General features: G+C 54.5%; 7 protein-coding genes across 7 annotated transcripts; 3 read left to right on the top strand and 4 right to left on the bottom strand.

Annotated features, from left to right (window-relative positions):
- Window positions 1–1137: 1137 nt before the first annotated feature.
- Window positions 1138–3695, top strand: INS49_004890 (uncharacterized protein; the record flags this gene model as incomplete). The annotated part of the gene is made up of 4 exons (XM_043165677.1): window positions 1138–1190; window positions 1229–1502; window positions 1645–2628; window positions 2703–3695. The coding sequence occupies 4 exons, from the start codon at window positions 1138–1140 to the stop codon at window positions 3693–3695; spliced, it is 2304 nt and encodes a 767-aa protein (XP_043017806.1).
- A 433-nt stretch (window positions 3696–4128) lies between these two features.
- Window positions 4129–7238, bottom strand: INS49_004889 (uncharacterized protein; the record flags this gene model as incomplete). Its single annotated transcript, XM_043165676.1, has 5 exons — window positions 4129–4171; window positions 4246–6461; window positions 6549–6713; window positions 6786–7035; window positions 7180–7238. The coding sequence occupies 5 exons, from the start codon at window positions 7236–7238 to the stop codon at window positions 4129–4131; spliced, it is 2733 nt and encodes a 910-aa protein (XP_043017805.1).
- Window positions 7239–8407: 1169 nt separating this feature from the next.
- On the top strand, window positions 8408–10957 carry INS49_004888 (uncharacterized protein; the record flags this gene model as incomplete). Its single annotated transcript, XM_043165675.1, has 1 exon — window positions 8408–10957. One exon carries the CDS (start codon window positions 8408–8410, stop codon window positions 10955–10957), a length of 2550 nt encoding a protein of 849 aa, XP_043017804.1.
- Window positions 10958–11762: 805 nt separating this feature from the next.
- INS49_004887 (uncharacterized protein) lies at window positions 11763–12617 on the bottom strand (the record flags this gene model as incomplete). Its single annotated transcript, XM_043165674.1, has 1 exon — window positions 11763–12617. One exon carries the CDS (start codon window positions 12615–12617, stop codon window positions 11763–11765), a length of 855 nt encoding a protein of 284 aa, XP_043017803.1.
- A 2024-nt stretch (window positions 12618–14641) lies between these two features.
- Window positions 14642–19140, top strand: INS49_004886 (uncharacterized protein; the record flags this gene model as incomplete). The annotated part of the gene is made up of 8 exons (XM_043165673.1): window positions 14642–14726; window positions 14759–14905; window positions 14974–15097; window positions 15178–15538; window positions 15669–16454; window positions 17438–17585; window positions 18375–18478; window positions 18544–19140. The coding sequence occupies 8 exons, from the start codon at window positions 14642–14644 to the stop codon at window positions 19138–19140; spliced, it is 2352 nt and encodes a 783-aa protein (XP_043017802.1).
- A 680-nt stretch (window positions 19141–19820) lies between these two features.
- INS49_004885 (uncharacterized protein) lies at window positions 19821–22206 on the bottom strand (the record flags this gene model as incomplete). The annotated part of the gene is made up of 6 exons (XM_043165672.1): window positions 19821–20120; window positions 20188–20676; window positions 20773–21262; window positions 21369–21638; window positions 21701–21857; window positions 21942–22206. 6 exons carry the CDS (start codon window positions 22204–22206, stop codon window positions 19821–19823), a joined length of 1971 nt encoding a protein of 656 aa, XP_043017801.1.
- A 1618-nt stretch (window positions 22207–23824) lies between these two features.
- On the bottom strand, window positions 23825–25770 carry INS49_004884 (uncharacterized protein; the record flags this gene model as incomplete). Its single annotated transcript, XM_043165671.1, has 6 exons — window positions 23825–24012; window positions 24077–24149; window positions 24205–24393; window positions 24616–25221; window positions 25283–25392; window positions 25464–25770. 6 exons carry the CDS (start codon window positions 25768–25770, stop codon window positions 23825–23827), a joined length of 1473 nt encoding a protein of 490 aa, XP_043017800.1.
- Window positions 25771–26706: the final 936 nt, after the last annotated feature.

Genomic DNA, 26706 nt, shown 5'->3' with positions numbered 1-26706 from the left:
GAGCTGGCAAATGGCGACGGTGCGGGTTTGTCGGATTCTTCGAGCAGTGATGACGGACGATGTCACCCTTTCTATTGTACTCTGCGTCAAAGGCCTGGGCCAGAATTGAAGCTCAAGGATGAATCACTACTCACATGTTGGAAAAGCAGTTGGCAGGGGATTCAGGCCACTGCTGAGAATGTAGAACGACAGAAGCACAGTAGGACGTCTTGAACAAGCGTCTCGACCGATACCCTTGAGGTAAAGGGACGTGCTCGCACGGGCGGGACACAATATTGATGATTGCTAGGATAACAGGTGTTTGAACTAGGACTGCGTGTCGAGTAGGTGAGACACGAGTCTCTGATAGAATCGACTGCTTGGTATCTGGTTTTGATGTCGGTGTCAAGGTATGCTAGTGATCGTGGGGGAAAATGAGGGGGTGAGAAAGAGGGTCGAATTTGGAAGAATCAGGGACGCACTGGGAAAAGGGGTCGCCAGGTTCATACGTTGTAGGAAATGGCGTCGTGTCGGGTGCCTTCCGACCTGGAATGGAGGTACGAAGGTGGGCAGGCAGCTGCCCAGGTGCTGCTGCACAGTGATGACCACACCACGTGAAGGCGCCTGTACAGGGACGGGAAGGAGCACACCACCTCGGGATCCACAACGGCCATCCTGGCAGGCGTTTAGGCTCCTTCAGAGCTCGCTTGTCTCAATAGTGGAAATACAGAGGATGTTCTGATACTGTGCATCGTTGGCATCGAACATAAGACGTGGTCAATTCCGCCGGTCCTATCAAGGTTGCCTCTGTCACCTGCATCGTCAAAGACATGGCATTCATAACGCCAGCCCCCCAGAGGTTACCTCACTTCCATGCTGGATCGTCCCAATCCCGCTCAACCACTTCGTCCAACCATCGATCTACCTCTGAACCGTTTCGACGTCGTTCGTTTGTTACTCGTTCTGTTTCCAATGGATCAGCCCAAAGTCGACTTTCCCAGACCCCAGTCACTCCAACCCACAGCACGGGAACCACGACGGGAAGTGGCCGTCGCTCGCGTGCAGCATCTTCTATCGGTGCAAGTGAGGGGCACCAGATCATCTGCGCCGTGAGTGAGGCACGTGGAATCTCTCCGTCTGTAGGCATAGCTTTCGTCAATGTCTCAACGGGTGAAGCGGTTCTCAGCCAAATTTGCGATAATCAATCCTACGTAAAGACCACCCACAAATTGACGGTGTTTGAACCTAGCCGCATTCTCATTGTCTCCACCGCTTGTCAACCAAATCAAAAGAGCAGTCTTTGCGCCACTATCGAGGAAGAGCTGCCAGGCGTACCAATTGTCGCACTGGACAGGAGGTATTGGTCCGAGACGGCGGGCTTGGAATTCATCCAGGCTCTTGCGTTCAAGGAAGATGTCGAGGCGATCAAGGTTGCCATCGAAGGGAATTTCTACGCGACCTGCTCATTCTCAGCGGTAGGTGCCATTGAAGTTCAGGAAAACAAGCTCCGCAATCTGATCAGTGTAGGTCATGAAATATCTCGAACTGGAGTTCTCATTGAGAATTTCTGGTCATTCTTTACGAATCAGATATCAGCCATCTGAAGAATCTATGATGATCAGTCTTCCCACCATTCATTCTTTGGAGCTAATACAAAATCTCCAGAACCCTTCATCCAAGGCTTGTCTTTTTGGCCTGCTAAATGAGACCAGGACTCCGATGGGAAAACGAATGCTGCGGAGTAATGTGCTCCAGCCATCCACGCAGACAGAAGGCGTCTTAACTCCCCGATACGACGCAGTCGAGGAGCTCTGCACCAAGGAGGACATGTTTTTCGAAGTCCGTAAGGCGCTCAAGGCGTTCGGCGATGTTGAAAAGCTACTCAGCAAGCTCATCCTCCTTCCCACTGAGCCGTCATTGGAGGCGAGCGAGCAAGCCATCAACGAAGTGTTGATGATTAAATCTTTTGTAGCGGCTGTACCTACCGTCTTCGATTCCTTGGACTCGGCGAGGTGCGAATTACTGGTCAAGATTCGAGACCACTGCCGACCCGGCATCACCAGCCCCATTCTTGAGCGGATGGCCGAAGTCATCAACGAGGACGTCACCTATGTCACCAAGCCCCTTGATCTCCGAAATCAGAGGGTGTACGCAGTCAAGTCAGGTGTGCATGGACTACTCGATGTGGCACGCACAACGTACAAAGAAGCAACGGAGGACCTGCACAAACATGTGGAAGAGCTCAACTCTGAACTGGGGCTTGCGGCAGACCTCAAGTTTGACAACCGGCGACGGTATTGGCTGAGATTTCGCTGCTCCGATTTCGAGGATGGACTGATTCCGAATGCCCTCATCAATTATGTCCGGAAAAAAGAATTCCTGGAATGCCAGACGCTCCAAATGGTGAAGCTCAATCAGCGCATGACTGACTCGGTGGACGAGGTCATCATGCAGAGTGACAAGGTCGTCAGACACTTATTGGACTCGATCAGAGCTGATATACCTCAGCTCTTCAGGGTCTGTGAAAGCATCGCTCTCTTGGACATGCTCGCATCATTTGGGCAAACAGTGACTACACGAGACTACTCGAGACCACAACTGAAGGACGCTCTGGCCTTGAAAGCAGCTCGACATCCTATCTTTGACTTTGTGAGTTCCCAATCTCGGGACAAATGTACTCAAATGCGCCAAATTTGTGCATCTAACGAATCAACTTGTCGCAGACTCTCGACAAATTCATACCAAATGACTACTACGCGACAGAGCAACACGCGTTTCAAATCATCACGGGCTGCAATATGAGTGGCAAGAGCACGTACATTCGCACCGTCGCGATGCTTCAAGTCATGGCCCAGATCGGCTGCTTCGTCCCGGCGCAATTCGCCTCTTTCACGATCGTGCACAACCTGTTCTCCCGGACATCCACAGACGACAGCATCGAGTCAAACATGTCGACCTTTTCCGTTGAGATGAGAGACATGGCCTTCATCCTGCGCAACATCAACGACAAGAGCCTCGCCATCATCGACGAGCTGGGCCGCGGCACCAGCACGCGCGACGGCCTGGCCATCGCCATCGCCATGGCGGAGGCACTGGTCCAGAGCAACGCCCTCGTCTTCTTCGCCACGCACTTCACGGAGCTCGCCCAGGTCCTGCAGGACAGGCCCGGCGTGCTCAACCTCCACCTCGAGACGGAGACCACCGTCGCCGCCGATAACGTCCCCAGGATGACGATGCTGTACAGAATCGGGTCCGGCCCCGTGCAGGACGAGAACTACGGCATCAAGCTCGCGAGGGCCATCGGCTTCCCGGACGCGTTCCTCGACCGCGCCGAGGATGCGGCCGGGTTCCTGCGGCGCCAGGCCGAGGCGAAGAGGCAGAGCTCCGAGGCGCGCAAGCTCGCGCTCCGGAGGAGGCTGGTGCTCCACCTGCGCGAGACGCTGCAGCAGGCATTGGACAGTGATATGGGCGAGGAGACCCTGCGAAATTTCTTGCGGAGACTGCAGGACGAGTTCATTGCCCGCATGGAGGACATTGAGGCGGGTGGTGGTGCTGCTGCTGCCCCCGCCGGTGGGATGGAATCCGAGACGGAGGCGAGCTCATCACCGCCCAGGCGGGAGGAGGCTGATGGTCCGGGCGAGACGGCATCGAGTGCGATTTACATCTCCGACGACGGAAGTTCCAGTGACTATGACGCTATGGACATGGGTGATTGAGGTGCTGCGCTCCCTTCTCGGGAAGTGGCGGACCTGCCAGGAGTGGTTGCTTTTTGATCCCGAACCCAATGTGCACACATACGGGGAGGGGGGAGAACGACGGTCGATACAGCACATTGCTTAGTACAAAGTTCAAATTGCTATTTCATGTTCAGGGGGTATTGCTGCAACTACTATCAAACAATGAAAGGGAAAGGGGGAGAATACTTCACAATCCCATGCTAATTGAGCGCCATGTGCTTGCCCGCTCCTGGTATGAATGCAAAACGAAACGAATTCGAGAATCGCGGATGAAACCCAAACAAGGCTTTGACTCAACCGATAACATCCAATAAGATCTGTCATCTCCAGCTCCGCTCACCGTTATGACCTCCAAATATGCGTGTCACCTAAACTCAGGGAGCTGGAGTTGCTACCTCCGTTCCTGTCAGCATTACCTCCGTAGTTGTTGTTGTCCGGCTCCGGTCCTGACCCACCTTCCGACGCGGAGGTGGACTCAGGTTCGGCTACCCTTGGCCCCCCCACGATACTTTCCCTCCCCTGTTCGTACCTAAACAACGCATCGTCTGTGTCCCCGCCGTTGAACCCCGCGCTGGAGTCTCTCGCAAGAAGCGGAGGTGGGTCATGGTAGATCCACGGCTGCTCGAGCGGGACCACGAGGCTCGGGTTGATGAACCGCAGGCCCTTTTCCTTGTCCTCGTCGACGGTGCTCTTCCGGCGACGGAGCAGGTCTTGTGGTGGGTGGCGTCCGGGCCCACCGAAAACTTCGTCATGAACAACGCTGCCCCCCTCGTCACCGGGAGAGCTGGCGCCGCTGCCGCTGTTGCTGTCGTTGTTCCTGGGGCGGCTGGACTGGCGGTGGCGAATAGATCGCAAAGCAATGTAGTTGGTCAGCGGCTCGAATTGGCGCTTCCAGTAGTATGAGTACCACACCGTGCCCATAAGCAAGGGGACCACGAGCAGGGATGCGAAGAAAGCAAGCTGCAGGGAAAGGTAACCAGCCATGGTGACCTGGAAGACTATGAGGCCGAGGACCATGCGGTATGAGATGATGCGCCACGCGCCGCCGGTAGCGTGCTGGGGCTGGTCCATGGCGTAGAGCAGTTGGTATTTGTAGGTGAAGTAGCCTAGGGCGAAGTACACGACTCCTACCGCAAGGACAATGTAACCGCGTGGCAGTACGGAGTAGACAAGGCATAAGATGAAGATGAGCAGCGACGTGGGCAGGTAGAAGCCGTAGCTGAAGTATGGGGCCGTGGTGAGCGTCGCGTGGTCGCGGGGAGTCTTTGCGCCCAGGCGGTTGATGGGGTACAGTGAGACTGCGCCAAACTCGAGCAGGCGGAAGGGGAAAAGGCCCAGACCTTGGAGCATGATGAAGTTCAGGTAGAAGACGTTCAGATTTTGGATCTGCCGAGCGAGCTGCTGAGCGATGTAGGTGGTGTCCTTGAAGGAGTCGCGAATGACGGTCCAAATCTGAGTCGCAGTACCGAAGACGGTGAAGACGAGGAAAATGTTGAAGAAGGTAAAGAAGAAATTCTTGGACACGATGGACAATTCGACTTCACCCTGGGAGAGCATGCCCTGGCTATTGGAGAGATAGTCGTAGAGAAACGGAATGGCGACGTTGAGAAGTGACACCACGGCCGTTGGCAAGCCAGTCTGCACGAGAGCCTTGATGACCTCATGGTCGTTGAGGAAATCGGCCAGGTTTGGGAAGACCTTTTTGATGGTACAGAGCGACAGCAGACCAGCAATAGTGGCCACGGGGATCAGCCAGAGAACCGAGAGCAAGCTGATGAAGATGGTGATGATCCACGACTTGATGACCCTGCTCTTCCTAGAAGCATAGGTGTTGCGCCACACGACATCCGAAGGGGCGGGCGCATACTTTGTCAACAGCTGGCCCGGCCGGGGGTCGATCAGTGCCTGGGTAGCCATCTGGCAGGCCGCAATAGAGTCCATTGTCACAAAGGCCTGATCGACCGGCTGGTACTCCTTCTTGCGAGCCACATGAATCTGCTCATCGAGCCGCCGGAGCTTCTCCTCATAGTAGTCGATGGCGTCCACCTTCTTGTGCCTCAGACGGAACGGACCGTACCAGACGAGCGTCTGCGGACGTGGACGGTCAATCCAGTGGTGATGGGCGGCACCGTTGCGACCGCCGCCCAGGAGGCTTGCGCGTTCGCCATCTTGGGCCTCCTCGTCAACGATGGCAGACTCATCATGGGGGGCCACGGCGTTGCTGACGAGCCTGTGTCTGTCATCGAGACAGTTTTTAGACTTCTGGCCCAGGTACACGCTCCAGGTCTCCTCGAGCTTGCGCAGGGTTCTGGCCCTTGCAGCAACGAGGTCGTCCAGCTCCTTCCAGTTCCGGCACAGGGTCACACTCTCGACGTTGCCAATCTCCAGCTTCTCAACCAGCTCCTTAAGCTTGGCCTCGTCGCGCAGCTCGCGAGGCATGCCGGAGAGCTTAAAGGTCCTGTCGGTGATGGTGCTCTGAGTGCCGAGGTAGTCCTGTCGTATTTTGATGACCTTGAAGGTCTCCTTATTGAGGAGGTGGAGTGTGAGGAGGGTGAAGAAGTAGGTAAACACGAGGTAGGCCCAGAGGTATCCCATGTCGTAGTTCCAACTGTTGTCGCTATCATCGTCGGGCTTCTTGGGGGTATCTTCGGGGGAGTACCGCCGGTTTATGGGCTCGAGGACGGTGGCGGCGAAGAAGAAGAGGATGGCGAAGAGCTTGATAGAGAGTTTGAAGAAGGCGAGGAGCTGTGCGGAGCTTTTGTCAGGGGTTGGCTCTGATGGTAGAAGGCCGGGGGACAGGGGAGTGAGGTGCAGAGAGGAACACAAACATACCACGAAGGCGTCAAGACCAGCTGAGGCCAGGACTTGTTCTTCGGTGACCTTGTAGAGGGCGGGCATCCACCCGAAGAAGCTGTCTGGCAGAGGAGGCAGGCCTATCTGGGGGCCGAACTGGCGGCGTCTGGCGGCGTACAACGACTTCCATCGTGGACGTAGGACCTATTTGGACAGCTCTCAGCATCATCACTAAGGATCGACGACGGGTACTCGAGGAGTCTCGACTGGACTCACACAAAAGGCAATGAAGGCTGTGGACCCGAGGGCCAGGGAGATGACGAGCTGGACGTAGGTGTCCTTCTCGCCAGGCTGGACAAACTCGTTACCGCTGCCGTCACAGCTGCCCTTCTTGCCCTTGTTGGGGTCGTAGAAGTCCATGATGGCTGTCGGCGTGGTTGTTGATGCGGTTGTGGTCAGCAGCAGCAGCGGCAGCAGGACAAAATCATCGGCGACAAAGACGACGGCCACGCCAACATTGTCCTGTCTTCCCGTGTCGCGTCCGAGGAGGAGCCGAGTCAAGTCGAGCCCAGTGGAATCGGATGGTCTCCAGCCAGGGCCAGTCAACAAAAATTCTCGTCGACGAGAGCTCCAGTTGTCGCAGCTCCCCTTGTTCGTGCCACTTGCTCACTGGCTCTCGGGGCCCTCCAGAGCTCCTTCCGTCGCGTCGTATGAGCATGCGGATCCCATGCTATGACGTGGTTGGCCCTGAACGGGCCTGGTCCCTGCATCTTGCTTGCCGTTGACCTCCATTTTGGGATTGACGTCTTCCGTTAACAGATTGGCTGCATTGCGATGTGTTTATGGAATACTGCACTACTTCCCGTGCCTCAGCCACGACTGAGCCACCTTCTGCACCCCGCCAATGCCGCCGTCCCGTCTGTTCGAGAGTTTGCCTCCACTTTCCATTTGCCCCGAGCAGGTAAGCCAGGCCGCCCGGCTCTGCTCTCTCCTCAGACCTCCCGAGACTCCAGCCCAACGGGTCATCTTGCAGCACTACCACTGCGGCCCGAGAAATGCCCAGTCCTGCCTGCCATTGTCAACGAGAAGAGATCTGGCTGGCTAGCCTGTGTGCGACGCGTCTCGCCTCGTCATCCCGTCTTATTCCACTGCCTACTGTCTGTCCTTCCTCGCGGCTGCATTTCCCGGCCAGGCCTCTATTTTAGGCTTACTGTCCTGGCCAGAAGATTTGGCCCGTGGAGGATGGGTGTATCAGAGGCAGGCTGATAATCTGACCCGACCAGCCAGCCAGACAGACAGAGGAGTACGCAATCTACGCCACTCCACCTCTGTGTGTCAAATGAAAACAAACCGAGCCAAATACGCGAGTACGCTGCACCAAGCGAGGCAGCCTGTGACAAGATCCTCGCTCGGGCGCAGCCGTGTGGGTGGCGACTTTTGCGCGCTTCTCCAGTATTCCCAGTCTTTCTGGTCTTGCAGCATGCCAAGGTGATTACGCAGCTCTGCACTCATGGCAGGGCCCTCCATACAATGAGCATAGCCCTCTTCTCACCGCGACAGACCAGTCACATGCCATCATTTCACCAGTCAGACACCTTTCTTAGCTCTGTCACTGCCCGTGGACCCTTGGATCGGAGTGGGGCCCGTCTTATTCTGCCCATCCTCCGGCCCCGTGGTCAAGCTTAAAAACAAGCTGCCTCTGATACATGCATCTTCCTCGACCCCAAACGACGTGGCAAGTGGAACGTCCTTTTTAAGAACCGTCATCATACCCTACTTTTCCTAGGTCACTGTCCTACTTTCTGACCTGCTTCTTATCGCTTCTACCCTTTCCTTTTTCCTTCCTTTCCTCACACCTCTCCTCCACCAAGTCCACTGCCCGCGCTGTTTCCCCATTGATGAACCTCAGAATGGGATCAGCCGGCCTAGATTCCGCCCTCGACACCCAGGGCCTCGCCGACGAGCAGCGCGGCCTCCTCGAGCTCATCGACAAGCTCCAGTTCGCACAACTTGACAATGTCAAGCTGCCACAAATATGCGTCGTTGGCGATCAGTCTGCCGGCAAATCCTCGGTCCTCGAGGCCATCACCGGCACCCCGTTCCCTCGAGATGCAGGCGCCTGTACCAGATTCGCTACCGAGATCCGCTTACGACGCGCGCCCGAGACCAGCTTGACTGTCTCTATCATCCCAGACAAGAACCGAGACCTGAAGGCACAGGAGGCTCTGCGCAGTTTTGGCGGGAATGTGGACCACCAAATGGATTTTGAGCAGCTCATGAGATATGCCGTCGACCTGATCGCGCCCAAGAATATCCCTGGCCGTTTCGCTGCCCGGGACATCCTCGTCGTTGAGAAGCGAGGCCCCGATATGCCCCTGCTGACGTTGGTCGACTTGCCCGGGCTTGTGCGCAACGCAAACAAAGACCAGAGCCTGGATGACATCAAAACCATCGAGACGCTATGCGAGCGCTACATGAAGAGCTCGCGCACAATCATCCTCGCTGTGGTTGGCGGTAACACCGATTACGTCCAGGCACCGATTCTGACCAAGGCGAGGCAATATGACCCCACAGGGTCGCGTACCATTGGCGTTCTCACCAAGCCCGACCTCACCGAATCCATCGGTCTCGAGGACAAGTTTATTGATCTGGTGAACAACAAGGACACGGCCAACTACTTCCAGCTCGGGTGGTATGTCCTGCTCAATCCTGGTCCCCGCGAAGCTGGCCAGGCCTGGCCTACGGCACACGAGCGGCGCCAGAAGGAGGAGGAGTTCTTCGGCAGGGGCAAATGGCGCTCTTTGCCTGAGTCCATGTGTGGTGCCGATGCTCTCAAGCAGAAGCTGAGCGTGCAACTGCAGCGACACATTGGCCGTCACGTCAAGACGCTACGACGACAGATTCAGAAGGCCCTGGACGACACCGAGACGGAGCTGAAGTCTATGGGCGAGGGAAAAGACACCCCAGAAGAGATGCGAATAGAACTCGTGGAGCTCTTCAGCGCTTCCAAGGAACTCGTCATACCTGCTGTCTACGGTTTCTACAAGAACCCGCCTGGCAAGACTTTCTTCCGCTCCACTGCTGACCCACGAGGCACACCGGCGCAGAACCTGCGCGCCAGGGCCGCCGAGGAGAACGACGCCTTCAGTAGCCGGATCAGGGAACACGGTCGGAAATTCGGGTTCTCGCATGCACCGGCGGGAGGCAAGGACTTGTCCGAGGAGCAAAAGCAAAACTACGTCCGCCAGGAGGTCCAGACGCTTCTCAACCAGATTCGTGGTTCTGAATTCCCGGGTGATGCCAAGCCTCGCGCTGTGTACATGCTCTTCCAAAGCTACTCTGAGTATTGGCCCAGGATGGCACAGGAGCACAAGGATAACCTCGGCGTCGTATGCAACGAATTCCTGGCCGAGCTGATCGACTATTCGTGGCCAAAGCGAATGCGCGAGCCCCTTCGGCGCGAATTCCTCGACCTGCAGCTAAAGCTGCTCATGGACAAGGCCCAGAAGGAACTCGAGTTGCTCTCACAGGACATGCACCTCGAGGTCCAGCCATACGACCCTGAGTACGAGGAGAAGCTCCGCTCGTGGCAGGCGAGGTCGCTGAGCGAGGAAGGGGCGCCGCAGTGGTCCGAGGCACAGGAGGTGCTCGAGAAGATGCTGATTTACTACGAATTATCAGCAAAGTCCTTTATCCGCAACACTATCGTGCAGGTTATCGAGCGGCATCTTTTGCAGGGCATGTACAACATCTTTGAGTCCCTGCACGTACTTAAGATGAGCGAGGAAACTATCCTCGCCATCGCGGCCGAGAACAAGCAGACTCGCGAGCGCAGAGTGCTTCTTAAAAGCCGGAAGAGGGCGATCGAGGAGGCCAAGGATATATGCGCCAGCCTTGCCATGCGCAAGGAGCTGAGGGCATATGCCAACGAGGCTGATGATTACGAGGAGACAAGCGATGAGGATGGTCCACCAAAGCGTCGACCGAGCGCCAACGGCAGCCGACAACCAAGCACCGCGTCCGCACCCCCGCCCCCGAAGGCCAGGACGCAGAGGCCGCCCGCGCCGCAGCAGCAGGCGAGCCGGCCCGAGGTCCACACCAACGGCATCCTGCCGGCGTCGAACAACCCTTACGCCAACGGCATGAACGGCGAGCACTACAACTCCCACACGCCGACACCAAGCAGCAGCAACAACAACAGAAGAACGGTGGAGATCGAGCCAGAGGAGGACTTCTATACCGCGCCAACATCGGCGCCGCCCCCACCGCCTCCCCCGAGGCCCGACAAGGTCAGGCCCGGGTCGGCTAGGGAGCAGGATGACATATACAGTGGAGACAGTAGACGTGACTCCTCTTCAGGTACGCACCAGCGCCAGGGTTCAAGGTCCGCGGGATATTCGCTGACATCGTCGCAGCTCCGCGAGATGAATATGGGTACCCGGCGGTAGGTACCGCGCAGCAGGCGCGAAGGGGTGGACAGATCAGGAAGATCTTGGGGCGAGTCTAAGAAGCTAGATGTATAGAAAGAGCATGGAGAATGGGATTTTCTATGGGTTTCTTGACGTTCTTGAAGGGTTTTGGGCTCTACTGTATGGTGCTGGGGTTGGGATTCTTTTGGGACATGGGTTAACAGAAGGATCATGGGATATGACTTTGGATTTCTAGCGATTGCATTTGGATCCATAGATTTCTTTCGAGCCAGACTAGTCAGCGAGCAATTGGGACAGACTTGATGATTGGCATGAAGAACACTTGTGATTCTCGAAGAATGGAACCGCGTGGCAAGAATGGCTCAGAACTGTGTACATGCTGTCAGGCGAATCCGTAGCAATTTACATGTATGAAATAAGAGCAACACTAGTCAATCACTGCATGGCTTTTCCATCCTGAAAATACAGTCAAGGTCCATACGTGTAATATGCGTGATACTGCTCTCGAGATGCATCACCAACTCGGCGGCGGCGATATGAACAATTAATCTGTCTATTCCATGATTGCACTCTACGTATGATTAGTTATGCAGTCCCAGATATCGGGCGGGTAAGCAGGTCAACATAAAGCTCAAAGAACCTCGCGTTGTCTATCCCAAACAGCACAGACGAGACACCCACAACCCCAAGCCCGGGATATGGGTCCTCCTCCCAGACAAGCCCCTTCCCATACTCAGCGCTAAAGTCGCAGTTCACATCCACATACAACGGCCGCACATCCAAGCCCAAGCTCCCATCATAGAGCGACGCCAGCGCAACAGTGTCATAAGCATACGGCCACCTCTCCACGTCCGCACAGCGCCGTGACAGCCGTAGCCGGCTCGTGGCCCGCGACGCGCTCATAAGTCTCGTTAGAGATGGCCACCGTGTCGGTGACGTCCAGCCCGACGATCTTGCGCTCGCGAAACCCGGCCCGCAGCACCGCCCGCGCGGACTCGGCGTCGAACCACCAGTTCGTCTCGCCCGCGCCGCGGTACGCGTTGCCGGGGGCGTAGGCCTGCCCGCCCATGATGACGATTTCGCGGACGAGGGGCACGATGCCCGGGTCCTGGGTTATGGCGAGCGCGATGTTGGTCAGCGGCCCCAGGGCGAGGAGGGAGACCTCGTGCGGGTGGGAGCGGACGGCCTCGATTATGAAGTCCACGGCATGCTGGGTCCTGGGGACCGTAGACGCCGCGAAGCCGTCCGGGGGTGCGACGAGGGCTTGCGACCCCGGTGGGGACTGGTATGCGCCGACGTACTTCGTGGCGTTGCCGAAGGTGGCGCGCTCGAGCTGGTAGGCTTGGTAGGTGTGCAGGAAGGGGGCCGGGGCGCCTGGGTAGACGCCGACCTCATGGGATATGCCCATGCGCCCGACGGCCTTGAGGGCGTCGGAGACTTCCTGGTCTAGGTACTGGTTGCCTGTCACGACTGTTATGCCGAGGAGGTCTAGTTCCCCTGCTGCGTGCAGCTGGGCTGCCATTGCGAAGGCCTGGCCATCGTCGCCGATTGTGTTGAAGTCGGTGTCGAAGATGACTTTGAGCGGGCTAGTGGTGTTGTTTCTTCTGGAGGTTGCGTATGGCCCTGCTGCGGTGGCGAGGGTGAAGAGACCGGCGCCAAGCAGGTGTGACGCCTTCATGTTGAACTTTGGCGGATGCGCCTGGCTGGTAGACTGAGAGTCTATGTGAACATGCACAGATTTACTAATCGCGGTCTTTTATGTACAATTCGTGCATTTTCACTGCATTTGTCATATCGGCGTGATCGGCGGGTTTCCGCCCCGGTCCACCCCTCAAGTGCGTGGACTTTTCCAACTTGCGTTGACTCGTTTACAGTCTTGACACCCCTCCTTGGCAACAGGACACCATCAACGGGGCTGGACTCTTCAAATAACCTAGCGCTTATGACGTACTTGACCCGTTGAGAGCATGCGGGAAGACTATAGGCTGAAAAATGAAGTGGGTTATTCTGGCCCCGCTTTCCTTGCTACCTTTCAATACTGCTCCTCCTCGATTGTGGCAGCTCGGGGAGGTACTAGTCTAGGTACCGAACCACGCGTATCTCGTGTGATGCAGATCTTGGAAACTGAACTCAAGGTACCTGAATGGAGTCGAAGGCGATACTAGTAGAGTCGGTTGATCTGCTATGGATTGTTCTCATGGTAGCAAAGCAGCGGGCACCTGGGCGTTACCTTAGGAAGCCTCTAAGCAATACTTACAATTTGAAAGCCCTTTGTGATCGCAAATTCGCAGGACAGGCTCGCTTAGCTTTGCGCGAGCCTCATTGGCCACAGCAAGTTGAGGAAGTGTTTGCCATACGTACCTAGGTAACGGCCAAATTGACAACTCCCATCTGAGCCTGATTCTAGCTCAGCTGTTGCACGCAAAGTAGGCGCAAGTTAAGGAATTCTCCAAAGATTTATTTAAAACCAAAAGTGAAAAACAATGCATAAACCACTTTGCCCGAGCATAGTTGTTAGGAGGATGTGAGTTGATCTAGACTTGGAGACATAATGTCTCTATGGACTTCTTCGTCACTTTCCAGTCTTTCTCGGGTGCACTGAATCAGTTGGTTGAGTCAAGCCAATCACGTTACAATTATTACTTCTGCCCAACTCCGTGGAATGCAGCTGCGACAGGGGCCCTTCCCGATAGAAACGGTGGACACTGGAGATATGAAGGTCGCAAGCTGTATTGGCGAAAGTTCCGAGGTCTTGGAGGTCTCTAGTCTCACATCTCACTTTAACTTACCGAGCAATGGAGCCACATTCCGTGGAGTTGGACACGAAACACTCTCATCGGTTTCGTAGTGTAATACAAGACACGTCAAATTCGTGTCGTTCGCCATCAGTATCCATGATTTGAGGTCTCTGTATGATTTGATAAACCACGTGGTATAGTTGCTTCGTTCCACAGCGGTTGACTGGCGTAGTAGTAAGTGAATAGTAGAAGAGGATCGACAAATTAGGAGCACTAGATTTTATGGAGTACCGTAGAGGCTATGCACCACTGGCATGGCGTTGATAATGCATCGATGTCTCTATCTTCGACTGGCTATCACTGTATGGAACCGCGGTCATTGGCCAGCAGTTCTCGAATTATTAGCGGGCGACATGTTTCAGCAGCACTGTCTAACTTTATTTGTATGCAAAGCATGTAGGCAACTATGAGCGTTGCTGTTTAGACTGTTTACGTGATGTTCGGCCTATGTGCGTATACCTGCTAAAATGCATAAAAGACTGCTGTACGCACTATTTATTTTCTTTACTTGCACAATGTCCATTTCTATACTTAGATCTACTAAATCAAAGATCTTCATGTTGTACAACCACGTAGCTCCAATCTAGATCAAGAAATCCGATTTTGTGTGACACCTGAACCTTGCTGCCTGATTTTTCAGCTTGTGCTACGACATCACTCATATTTACACCGCACCGATAATCTGCATTTCCTCCTAGTTTCTCAGACTGACGCCCTCCCCACCATACTGGCATCATGAGTGCCAACGCGACTGATCAATCCGGTATAGGACTTGAACCTATTCTACAATCACACCTGGGGCCGCCCTCTTACAGCTCAGCGCCGGCATCTGCAACATCTGCCTCAAGGGGGAATTCCCAAGACCAGCTTCTAGGCACCACCGACCACCAAAACGAGCCTCGCGATGACAGCAGCGACCAACAGGTCCCTCGTGGCAAACGAGGACTTGCTGGAAGGCCGCAAACTGTTGGACAGGTGGTCAAACTTTGGTGTTTTGAAGTGTTGACATTGATCGCTGCAGTGCTGGTCCTCGTCGGTCTTGTAATTCTATTACTAGAGTTCGACGGTATCAGGCAGCCTGAATGGCCGGAATGGATCAACTTGAGCACTATAGTATCGATGTTCTCGACAACCCTGAGAACACTGCTGGTCGTAGTCATTGCCTCAGGTTCGTGATCTGCGGATGATCTTTGCTAACATGGCTTTGGGGAGGTCAATCTGGCTGATTAAACGCAGTGCTTGGCCAGGAAAAGTGGATCTGGTTCGACCGCGTACGTCCTCTGCGACATTTAGAACTATTTGAGCAAGCGTCACAGGGACCATGGGGCTCTTTTACCTTATTGTTCAGAACGTGGACTGCGTAAGTGCATGTGTACTGGCATTACCGGAGGCTGCGACCCTATCGGATACAGAAACTAACATTCACATCTGAGATTACAGCCACCTGGCCTCCCTAGCTGCAATCTTAATGGTTGTGTCGTTGGCCACCGGCTCTTTCCTGCAACAGACCCTCCGGACATCAGTATGTCAAAAACCGTCGGGTACATCTCTAGGCACACTGGCTATCGCGACGCGCGCTCCAATGAATGATCTCATTCAATGCGGCGTCCGCAGTTTCTGTGCGTCTCCAGGACTGCGAGCAGCTATCGTCGGGGGTATCATGGATCCTGGCTCCACCACAGAGTCCATCACTTATGACTGCCCGACGGGAAACTGTACGTTTAAAGAGCAGCTTGGCGTGACTTCTTCCTCGATCGCGTACTGTAGTGCTTGCGATGATGTGACGGAATCGATCGAGGAGGTACGCATTGACCCGGATGATTGCACTGCATATCCGTACCTAGACAGCTGTTATTCTTACAGCTTGTCTATGTCTTCTGGAACCAACGCCTCTGTCTATCATTATGATTCTCTAGACTCGAGGATGTCAGTTGGCAGCTTCGAGGATGATGACGGGGACAACTGGATTCGGCATCATCGCCTTCACCCTGGCCGGATGCCTGATTCCCGACAATCCGGACCTGACAACAACTGCAAATTGTACCGGAACACCGGAACACAGCATGTTGCCAAACCTTCCTCAAGATGCCAATATCATGGCAGCGAAATGTCACATCTTCCCCTGTCTGCGCAACTACCATTCGAGCGTGGTCAACGGCAGGCTTCACGAAACAGTGGTGTCAGCTGTCAGGGCTAATAAATCGAACGGCCTACTTTCTCATGTTGCCGCACACCCATCCAAAGATATCCCGGTCGTAAAGCTGCCATGCATTGTGGACGGGGAGCTCTACGACGCCACCAACATCTCCATGGTCCCACCGCTCCCCTCACGGAACTTTACAGACCTTTGGCAAGACGGCATTCATTTGATCGCCCCTTGGGAGTGCACCTATTTCCTGAACCCTGCATACGGCCAAGCCATCACAGCTGACACGCAGCGTATGTTCAACGGCAGCTGTGGCACATCCGCGTTTTCGCAGATTCCCCCAGCGGAGACGATATGCCCGGAGGAAAACTGGACAATGGCACCGCTGTTTGGCGGGGGCGCGACAACTTTCAACCTCATCGAGGGTTTCTTTGAGAACATGACCCTTGCCATGACGAATCGCCTGAGGAACACGGGTGCAGTTGTCCATGATGCGCAGTCCCTCCAGGATTACAACAGTAAAAATGTGACGTCGCCGGGAACCATCAACGGCATCGCCTGGGAGACGATGGTATGCACACATGTGGAGTGGGCGTGGATCGCTTTCCCCGCTGCTCTGACTGCTGGCACGGCAGTCTTGCTAGTGTGTGCAATCTGGAAGGCCGCGAGGGACCGTGAGCATCGACCTGTTTGGAAGGCGTCAGTTCTGCCACTGTTATTCCATGGTCCACCGAGGTGTGATGAGATCGTGGCTGAACATCACCTGTCGGCTACCAAGGAAATGGAGCGAGCAGCGAGTTTGATGAGAGTGAAGCTCGGCAAGGGCGAAGTGGACATGTCATTGGTGGACATAAAACAATCACCTGCATTGACACGATTGGGGACAGCGCTGGGACATCGACGTCGGGAAGGCCGAAATGTGACGGAGCTCGATCTTGACTCACTGTATGAACAAGGGCCTTGAAATGTACGATGCGGAATGTTTGTGTATCAAACATTGAACGCCCTTGGTTACAAAGACAATATTTGAAGCCAAGTGAGACGAACAGCGACGGGTGGCGGCGGTTGATAGCGCCAGCTGTTGTTACTGCAGGGGGGCCATGCTATCAGTCCTACCGAGATATGGGCTTGTCCTCGGCCAAAATATCAACTGGATTGTCAGCCACTAATACACAGTTTATGAACCGACTGGGCGCGACTGAGGATGTGCCGCGATTTGGCAGCGGCTTTGCTGGAACGGACGGAGTGGTATACATACCTCAAATTGTTCTTACCAATGGTGTAACGACGAATTCAACAAAAGTCAGAGTCAGTCATAGATTAGGGATTCCAAATGAAAGAGGAGGTATCCGCAACGCAATGCTTTGTGAAAATGCTTGACTAAGTAATAAGCCCTTCTTGTGAGTCACCGCGGGGCAAGTACACCATCTTCTGGTAGGTACGTCGGACTCTGGTAACACACGCTTATGTAGGTAGATGAGAGGCACAGCAGGGGTACGGTAAAGATAATTACCATTCACCACTCACAGTGTTAAGTGACCGGATCCGGTGCAGTCCGGCGAATGGCGGATGGCGAATGGCGATGGTGCCTCCCTTGACGATACCTTTCTCTTTCAGCAGATCCAGCTCGGTGTTGCACCACAACCACTCGCTGGCGAAAGCCGCGCTAACTGCGACAATGTCAACGTCGCTGTGAATGAAGGTCATCAGCTCGAAGGTCTTGGGGTGGCCTTCCGAGGCCCGATGCCCTCGAGCAACGTCGTTACAACCTCGTGTCCGACACCCCTGATTACCAAACAGATTGGCAATAGAAGCGGTGCACACATAAGTATGCTGTTCAACACAGAGACTTGAGGGTTCATTATGTCCCTTCTCTGCGGTCATAGTCACGAATGCCAATGACATTAGTAAAATTGAAGGGAGAATTTACCACATCTGGGACCTAGTCATGGCATGTCTACAAGCACAGACAAGGCCGACGGAGGCGGTCACTCGTTCATGAAGCTCAGGTGAACGGGACTTGATGTCTCCCGCCAAAATATTTAAAGACGCATGCGCAACACGACTTCTCCCTTCTGGAACCCACTTCAAAGGACACCACCATTACGCAAAAGAAATCTGTGCATTCTGAGACCCCGGATCTATGAAATATTCTCCATTACCGAGAACATTTCTACCACCCAACACACATACAAGAACAACCTTTCGACATGTTGCTCAACCATGTCATGATCATAGACGCATTGATGTTCTACTTCACTTGGACCAGTTTAGCTACCGATACCCCACCTGGTTGCTACCCTTCAGGTGAAAGAGTCTCCGATATAGCCAAACCGAATGGTGATATCACGGGTACCATTGCAGGCTTTTGTGGTAATAATTCTGGATCTCACGAATATGGCAAAGCTGTAAGTACATTAACGTCTGGAATGATACGGGGTATAAAAAGTAACAGCTGATAAAATGACATAGCTTTACGGGTGTACGGAAGGTTATGGCCACAGCTTGGTCATCAACGTCCAGTTAGGAGACTACCCCTACACATCAGAAAATGTCACATTCTCAAATGCTACGTGTATTGCGGTCCTAACCCATGTAAGTAGTACCATAGTGACCCCAGAAGTCATGCGAACATTGTACTGAATCTGTGATATGTAAAGGTAAGGACTGAATGTGTCAACTTGGGTGGCAATCTGAAACTCTCTCGCGTCAATGGCGCTATCCACGATGAGACTAGCTCTTCGAAGAGAAGGAGCAGACGAGACCAGCCCATTGATGGAAACGATAGAGCCTTTTCGGACACCGATGACGAGGGAGACGATGAAGGCACCTCGGATAGCGATAGCGAGGGAGAAACCGGGGACTTGTCCGATAAACACGTACAGGGAGACGTTTCTGGCATCGCTACCACGACGACCGTCATCAGCTTAGCCAGCAGCACAAGCACTTACACCACTATCTCAACCTCTCCGAATACCATGATGAGCTTCACGACCTCCACCACCACGCGAAAGAAACACAAGACCAGCGGTGGAAAGAAATACAAAATCATCAAGACCACTGAGACCGAGACCACCTCAACAACCCAAACCATCAGCACTACCGCGAACGCCAGCACCACCGAGACCATCACGGCCACCAGCAGCAGTCCTCCGCCCACCAGCAGTAGCACCATCAATACCGATGATTTCCATGGCTGGGTCAAGATTGATCCCCAACAGTTGAAGTGTTCCTCAACCTCGACAAGCTCATCCTGATCGAGCTCATCTGCTGCTTGTTGAGACCCCACGGTAGTATCCAAAAAATATTCATCGTGTCCGAAACCCGGAAACATCCGAATCACACCTGATTTCGCAGGCACAGTAATGTCGACCCACGTCTTTTGGAACTCGGTGGAAGCGAGCATCTGTACCCTGTTGCCAGGTGGATGGAATGGTTTGGATACTCTGCGGTGGTCCGGTGGCGATGCATAATCATCAATGATGTTTCATTGCCAATTCCTTTTGCTCGCATCTGGCCTGGCTAAAGAAATGGCCCCAAGATGGCCAGCAGAAAGTGGCTAGCGTGATATGCGTGCTCTTGATGGGAGAATCAGGGAGGTGCCGGGGGGGACATTATGTTCGGACCATGCATGGCACTATCTTCGGGGAATCTTCTCCATCACTGTCTCCATGCCGCGTTGTCTTGACCACATGGATCTGTTATACGCCAAGGCCGTACTGGGTACCCTTCTATGTTCTCGAATGTTCCCTAAAACTTGCGTTCAATATTTATCATGAAACCTTTTTTTTTTCGCTTTAAATTTACACAGGTCAGCTGTAGACCGTGCCGGCATGGCATGAGAGCGGCGCCGTGCACCCTTGGGGGCAGAGGTACCCCTGAGCCCGCAGCCCCGGGCATTGGGATTTTCCAACTAGCCCACCTCTGGGCCAGGTGTCTACTTCTTTCCCAGGGAGGAGCTTGCCGAGAACCCCGTTCGCAGCGGCGTGGACGTCTCCTCCAAGCTCCCCAGGTAGGCTCGGACCATCCCTATGCAGTCGTTGTACGAGCCAGCCTCGTTCTTGCATGCGTCCATCACCTGGAGTATCGTCTTGAGCGACTGGCGGACCTCGAGGTGTCCGTGTGGGATTCGCCTCGCGCTGTCTTGGCCGCGCGCCTGGAGGACGGCCACGAGGGCCTCGGCGGCCAGCCGGAGAGGAGGCATCATGTAGAAGCTTGCTTCTCGGTATATCGTGATCTGGGTCTTGTCAACATCTGGCATGTTGCGAATATGTTGATAGAGCAAGGCGAGGGGAGCCGCTCACCTTATCTGGGCGGAGGACTTCAGCATAGCACAACAAGTCGCTGATGTCAATGGCGCTGGAGACGCTCTCTTCGCGGCATTCGTAGGTGATGGTATGCAGGAACTTTGACCTCCCGCCATGGTAGACAGCCGTGTTGAAGAGCTGAATCCTCGTTCCGAGGGCAACGAGCAGGGCCAAGACCCGCAGTTCGCAGTGGGGGCCCGAGGAGAGCGCGGAGGAGGGCGAGGAGGTGAGCCACTGCGTCACGATAGTCCCGATCTTCGTTTCGAGGCGCTCATGGGTGCGGCAGAAGTTGAAGGCCGGCAGGTCGACCCCGGACACGGCCGTGGTGGTCATGCGGTCGTGCTGCTCCGCGTCGCTGGCGATCTTCAGGGCGACGCACAGGACGCCGAATGCGTCGTTCTCTGGGACGCTGCGTGATGTTGTGAGCAGGTTGATCTTGAGGCGGTCCAGGTCGATGTCATCATAGATGTTGGACACTGAGGGCGGCTAATTAACGTTGTGTTAGTTTATAAAGTGACGCTTGGCTCTTGCCTTTGTCACTCTGTCCGGGCCTGTGGGTTGCGGAGCGGCACGGTGACTCACCTTGAACTTGCTGTTTCCAAGGACCCCTGTTTCCCGGAACTTCATAGACAGGCTGACGAGCATCACCATCCTGAGCAGATTCGGCTCCTCTTCATCCTCGCCCTGCTCCTTTTCCGAGCCGGAGATATCCTGATGGCATAAAACGGACATGAGAGCGAACAGCCGAGACGTGGTGACCATCGCGCGCGGGGAGGTGAAGTGCTCGAACTCGAAACGAGCCACGAGCACGAGGGCCTGCGCGGCCTCGGCGTTCCAGAACGACGAGGCGCCGGAGCCGAGCTCGGCCTGCTCCAGGTGGAGCCGTGCTGCGATGTAGCATTGCTCCTTGAACTGGAACGAATCCCTCTCTGCCTGGGCCCCGGCCATGCACACGGCATATTTCAGGGCCAACGTCTGGTGCTTGTCTGGAGACTGTTGTAAGGTGCGGTAGAAAGCGCTCTTGCTCATCAGGGGCAGATGCTTTTGGACGACGTCGAAATAGGCTTCAAAGCTAAATTAAAGTTAAGACTGGGTTGAGCACTAACACCTCCGGGGGTTTGGGGGGGGGGGATGACGGCGTGGGGAGCGAGCACTTGAGTTCAGGCTCAGCTACTTACAGTCGTGCACATGTCTCAGGAGATACGGGCAAAGTGCCAAAGCCATTTTCAGGAGGACTCGGCTGGTCGACCTGCCCGTGGCCCAGCTCCTGTGGAATAGTACAGGCTCGTGACGAGTTGGCTGTGGTTGCTGTTGTGGTTCCTGTCTCGATCGGGGTGGGAACGCTGTCAGAGAGCGTGCCGTAGGGCAGCGGGGACACGCTGACGGTGCTGCTCAGTTTGCCCGAGCCACCGAAATGGCCCCCAAAATCATCAATCATTGGCTGATCCCTAAGGTAAGCAGGCATCAGCAACGCTCGGCTCTGAGCCCGAAGGAGGCGCTAGTACTATACCAGGCTTGGAAATTGGCGTCATCCCCTCCCTCGGCCGAGAACCCGAGGCCAGGAAAGTCGACGATACTGAAGTCCATCATCTGCCCCCCAGAGGCCGTAATAGGCGTCGCACCATGTGCCGGAGGCTGGCTGGACTGGAGCCTGCTCTCAGCATCTTCTGTAGAAGTGTAAGCAGTCTAAGCATTTCCAAGAAACGCAGACAAGGAGGGGGGAGGGGGGACCAGCAGCAAACAAGACTCACCAAGGCGCTTGGAGAGGCTCTGCAGGGTCTGCTGAATCTTCGCTGCATCCGCGTCTGGGGAAGGGTAGGCGCAGACGGCGCCGGAGCGTCTGCAGCGGAGACACTCGGGCTTCGTGCGGTCGCACCGAACCTTTCGCTCGCGGCAAACATCACATGTCGTGCGCCGAAGCGTGCTTATCTGCGGGTTGGCGGGCAGGTTGGCGGGTATAGAAGCGGTCGTGCTGTCCCAAGGGTCCGCTCCGGTGCTCCTCACTGCCGTCGCCATGGCGCGGGGACTGTGGATGTAGAACGGCGGTATGGGCTGGTGCGGATTCCAACGTCGTACTCAGGCGGCCTTCGCATTCCCCGCTTATCAGCCGTACGACAGTCCTGATGGAGGAGATTGTGCTGTGCTCTGTGATGTCGGAGAAACTCCTGGGTTACACGAAACAGGCTCGACTGAGAGAACTGCTGCGGCTCACGTCCAATGTGTCTTTATTCCGCTGCGTCAGACGGGCCGGGAAAGAATTGGATTTAATACTTAGTAACTCCTCACAGACAAAAAGACCAATTGTCGGATGAGGCTCAGCCACCCAGGGGTCCGAGTCGCTGACTGGTGCCCTTTGGATGCGAAGTACGGTTTCCACCCAGCGATTCAGGGGGCTGCAGATGGTAACACAATATCTAGTAGCCATACAGCTGTCAGGTCCTGGGCTGGCCCGTATCCCCCGCGTGGCAAACTGCCTCGTTCTTGCGGAAGGAATGAGTTGCCTGAGATAAGCCTGTCTGGGCTGCAGAGAGTCTAACGCGGAACAGCTAAGGTAGCAGCACATCCGGGCAGCCGGGCACGCCCAGCACAAAAGGACGTGTATTCGCAAACAGAGCACTATTTTCACAGCGCTTAAGCAGAGGTTCCTGTTAGAAACTATCAAGTTTCACTAGACCAGTCAATCGGTATATCATGCATGGATACTTCCTTGGTAGAAGGAAATTTCTTGGTAAAGAAATGAGACTGGAAAGCGAAAGTGTTGTTGTAGAGTGTTGAAGAGCGTGAGTACGGGCTTTGCGCTTTTTCTTTTTTTGGGATGATGGCGTGCGTGTCCACTAGGATTGCAAAAGCACTCCTACGTTGGCCGTCCAGCCGTGTTGGACACCTGCGGCTCGCTAAAGCTCGGATTGCACGGTGCAACAGATGGGAAGGGCCTGGAGGCGAGGGGGAATGCGTAAACAGGGGTTTTTTTGGGCTGGGCATTTTGGGGGCGGGGGCGGTATCTACTGTGTAATTTTAGCTGTGCGGGGTAAGTTTTTTGACCAAACATAGGTTTTTGCTTTGTGAGTGATAGATCCATGCCCATCTGCAGTAACCAAAGAAACATCCGCGTCAGGCTCCTTGAAACCAATCATTCTATATTAAAGGCCTTTTTCTGAAGTAGGACAAGGGATTTAATGTATTTTGACACGCGGTAAATTTTGTTTGAAAGTATTCCATAGCCTTTCCGTGGTTTACTGGGCATTTTAGCATAGCAGTGGTTAAAAACACGTTGTGGCAGTGATCTCATGCCCTTTCTCGGGGTTCAACGTTGTATCGATTCAATCTTCCCAATATTCCAATTCGTGCCCGAGGACTAATAAGAGGCATCTAAAAACATGAGTCGGCTGAGAGCGGCCTCGATTTCCCGAGTTCCTTTTCGAGTAAGTACAAACCATGGCACTAACATTGACCAGTCCCAAGCATTTTCCTGCGCCCTCGTAATGACTTCCCAGAACCTTCCCCGTAAGACACTGGCACTGTGCAGCCGTTCGGCGCAAATGTAACAATTTACACCTACATACGTATCATTTGACCTTGTAGTCTGCAATTTCTCACTGCGCAATCTCAAATTGCTCTGTGACTACGTAACCGTCTAGTACGTCTCCGCAAACTTTCCTCTCGCTCTCAACTGAGGACCATAGTGCCACAGGGCCACGATACCAAAAAAGCATGCACCAGTCAGGGCACCTAGCACGCTACAGCCTGCGCCGATCCCCAAGTTTTCGAAGAGCGGATGTGAGAAATGCACTGCTGCGCAAGCCAGCGCACTTCGAAGGAAAGCTATCAAAATCATTTCTCGTTAGTAATCTCACGCCGTAACGATTGCTTGAGGTTGATTACTCACTGTTCGCCGCGAACAGACTGGCAGCATACCGAGGATAGCTGGTTGGAAGGTAGATGAAGATGAAGTTCAGCAGCTGCAATGTGTCAGAAGACGAAACGACCCGGCACCTCTCCCACGGGTCAACTCACTATTAGCTGTGCCACTGAGTAAATCACCACACCAATGGTAGGGACCATCCAGTGGATCTCCGGCCTCGCCGTCCATGCGAAGATGAACACCCCGGTGGGCGCTGCCGCTGCAGCATAGATCCCGGGCACCAGACGTGTCTCCGGGACACCGATTCCGTGCTTCAGAGTGTAGGGTTCGTAAATGAACCACTGCAGCAACGCAAAGAGGGCAGCACCGATTATACCTGCTACCAGGATGGCAAGAAAAACGACACTCCCCAAGCTGGAGGACATGCCGTAGACACCTTGATAGACCAAGGGGAATGACTCAAAATACGAATACTACCATTATATCAGACGAGTTCCAGGAAGTTGTACAGTCTTTGGAGAGGGGGACAATCTCCGACTGCTTTCTGTGGCCATCCAACTTACATATATCGCATATGTCAACGCCGTATAGATATGAATGAAGGCAATGGAGGGATCCTGCACAGTGATCTTGAAGGGAGTCGTGAGGTACCGACCCATCGTCCGAAGAACATGCATCTCGCCTTGTCGGATCTCGGAATCCGACCGCAGCTTGGAGTTCCCCGTCAGCTTCCGCAGCCGCTGCGCGCGTTGGAGGAGTATGGTGTCGGGATTCGTCTCTGGGAGGAAGAACAGCAGCAGCGTGAAGGTGAAGCCGTTCAGGATGAGCGTCTCGTACATGGGCCAGCGCCAGGTTGACTCGGCCACCGCAAAAGCCGCGATCATCGGCCCCAGGGCCGGCCCTGCGAAGCCACTCGCCGACCACGCCGACACGGCGTAGGCCCCCTTGACCATGGAGAAGAGGTCCGTCGCCGAGGCACCCCCCGTTGCCAGCACCGGGCCTCCGACCAGTCCCTGCAAGAACCGAAAGACGACTAAACCCGGGAAGTTGTTGACCGTAGCGGCCCCGACGGTCATCATGACGAACAGGAAGAGGGACGTAATGTAGGGAGTGTTGCGACCCATTCGCGGCATTTCTGAGATCGGGCTGAAGAACATCGGCCCCACTCCCTTCGCGACACGGGTCAGTGTTTTGAAACGAGAAAGAAGAAGAAGGGGAGCCGCAACGTACATATCCCAACACATACATGGACAGCGACAGTGACGCGCTCTGTTGTGAGATGCCCCACATTTCCATCATTCTGGGTTCAGCCGGAACGATGATGGATGATCCGATGTACACTGCACACCAAGGTCAGCCAGACCGTCCAACATGATTCCGAGAGCATATTGAGTGGTTTCAACTGACTCACCCGAGAAGTTCAGGAGCATAATCTGTGAGAGAACAAATATCTTCTTCCGCAGCGACCAGTTCTGCGGATTGTCTTGGTCGTTGTCATCGTACCAATTGACCATGTCCTCAGACACTCCCGGCGTTGATCCCGCACTTTGCTTTTCCACGTCGCCATTGCTCTCGTCCTGCTGTGGTGTTGAGCGGCCGGACACTTTTGGCGGCTCGAAGCCGGGCCTCTCATCAGCGTAGGTGAGCAGTTTCCCTCTATCCCCGGTGAGGAAACGGATGAGGTGCCCCGCAGGTGCGTCCCGGAAGATATCAGCCATGGCGGTGCTGCAGAAGAACTCGGGCACAGGGCTAATGGATTGACTGCAGTAGGAAGAGCGGGGGCGTGAGGGGATTGGATGAACGGCTTCGTGGGGCAGTAGTAGCTTCCCTGCCAAGATGGAGCCAGTGTAAAAGATGGTGTTTTATGGCTTTAGAAGGATGATCAGCTTTTTGTCGGCTTGCAGGGCTGTCTGGTGTTTGGCTCGGTAGCTCGGCCGAGCCCGAGCCTCGACGTGGTACGGCCACAACACTGGTTGGTTGCCTCGTGTAACCTCAACTAGAATGGCAACAATGGGCTCGGTGCGAATGGCGAGCAAAGACTAAACGCCCCAAAGCTTTGTAATGTCTCGCCGTGCGTCCTCCGGAGCTCAGACGAATCGAATTGTACTTGCGAAACTCTTTCCAAATTCCGTGGCATTCAGTATTCAATACAGCAAATTCAAATGCAAGTTCGACTTTATAAACAAGTTCTGCAACTGTCATCTTGCGCGGGATTTGCAATACGCATTGTTTATATGTGGAAATCATGATTGTTATGTACGCGTAGACAGATACTCAGTAGCACCGAGGCCCCCTCGCCCAGACATCGCTGATGAACGGCCATTGACATCGATAGTTATAACTCTTTTCTCAATGCTCTGCCCCTGGGAATCTAGTATGACACAAAACTCGGCGTCCATACTCAATTCTACTCACTCTGCCTCGGACTGCATGGATCTGCTGCCGCGAAAAGTACTGTGGGCTTTCAAGTTGGAATGTATGTTCGTGCTCTCCCACAGAATTTCAATTGAATCATGAATAGTGATTTCAGAAGTTCAAAAATTCTTGTTTTTATTGCCGTCAACTACTTGGGGCAGCATAAGGTAAGCAAATGCTAAGTGTATCACACGAGCCCGGCAGTCGGGGCGTAGAACGTGTGCTGCATGGATATCTGC

This window comes from Diaporthe citri (assembly GCF_014595645.1).
Source record: "Diaporthe citri strain NFHF-8-4 chromosome Unknown scaffold_13, whole genome shotgun sequence".
Classification (NCBI taxonomy): Eukaryota; Fungi; Ascomycota; class Sordariomycetes; order Diaporthales; family Diaporthaceae; genus Diaporthe; species Diaporthe citri.
The sequence above is the reverse complement of the archived record's forward strand: the minus strand, read 5'-3'. Positions and strand labels throughout refer to the sequence as shown.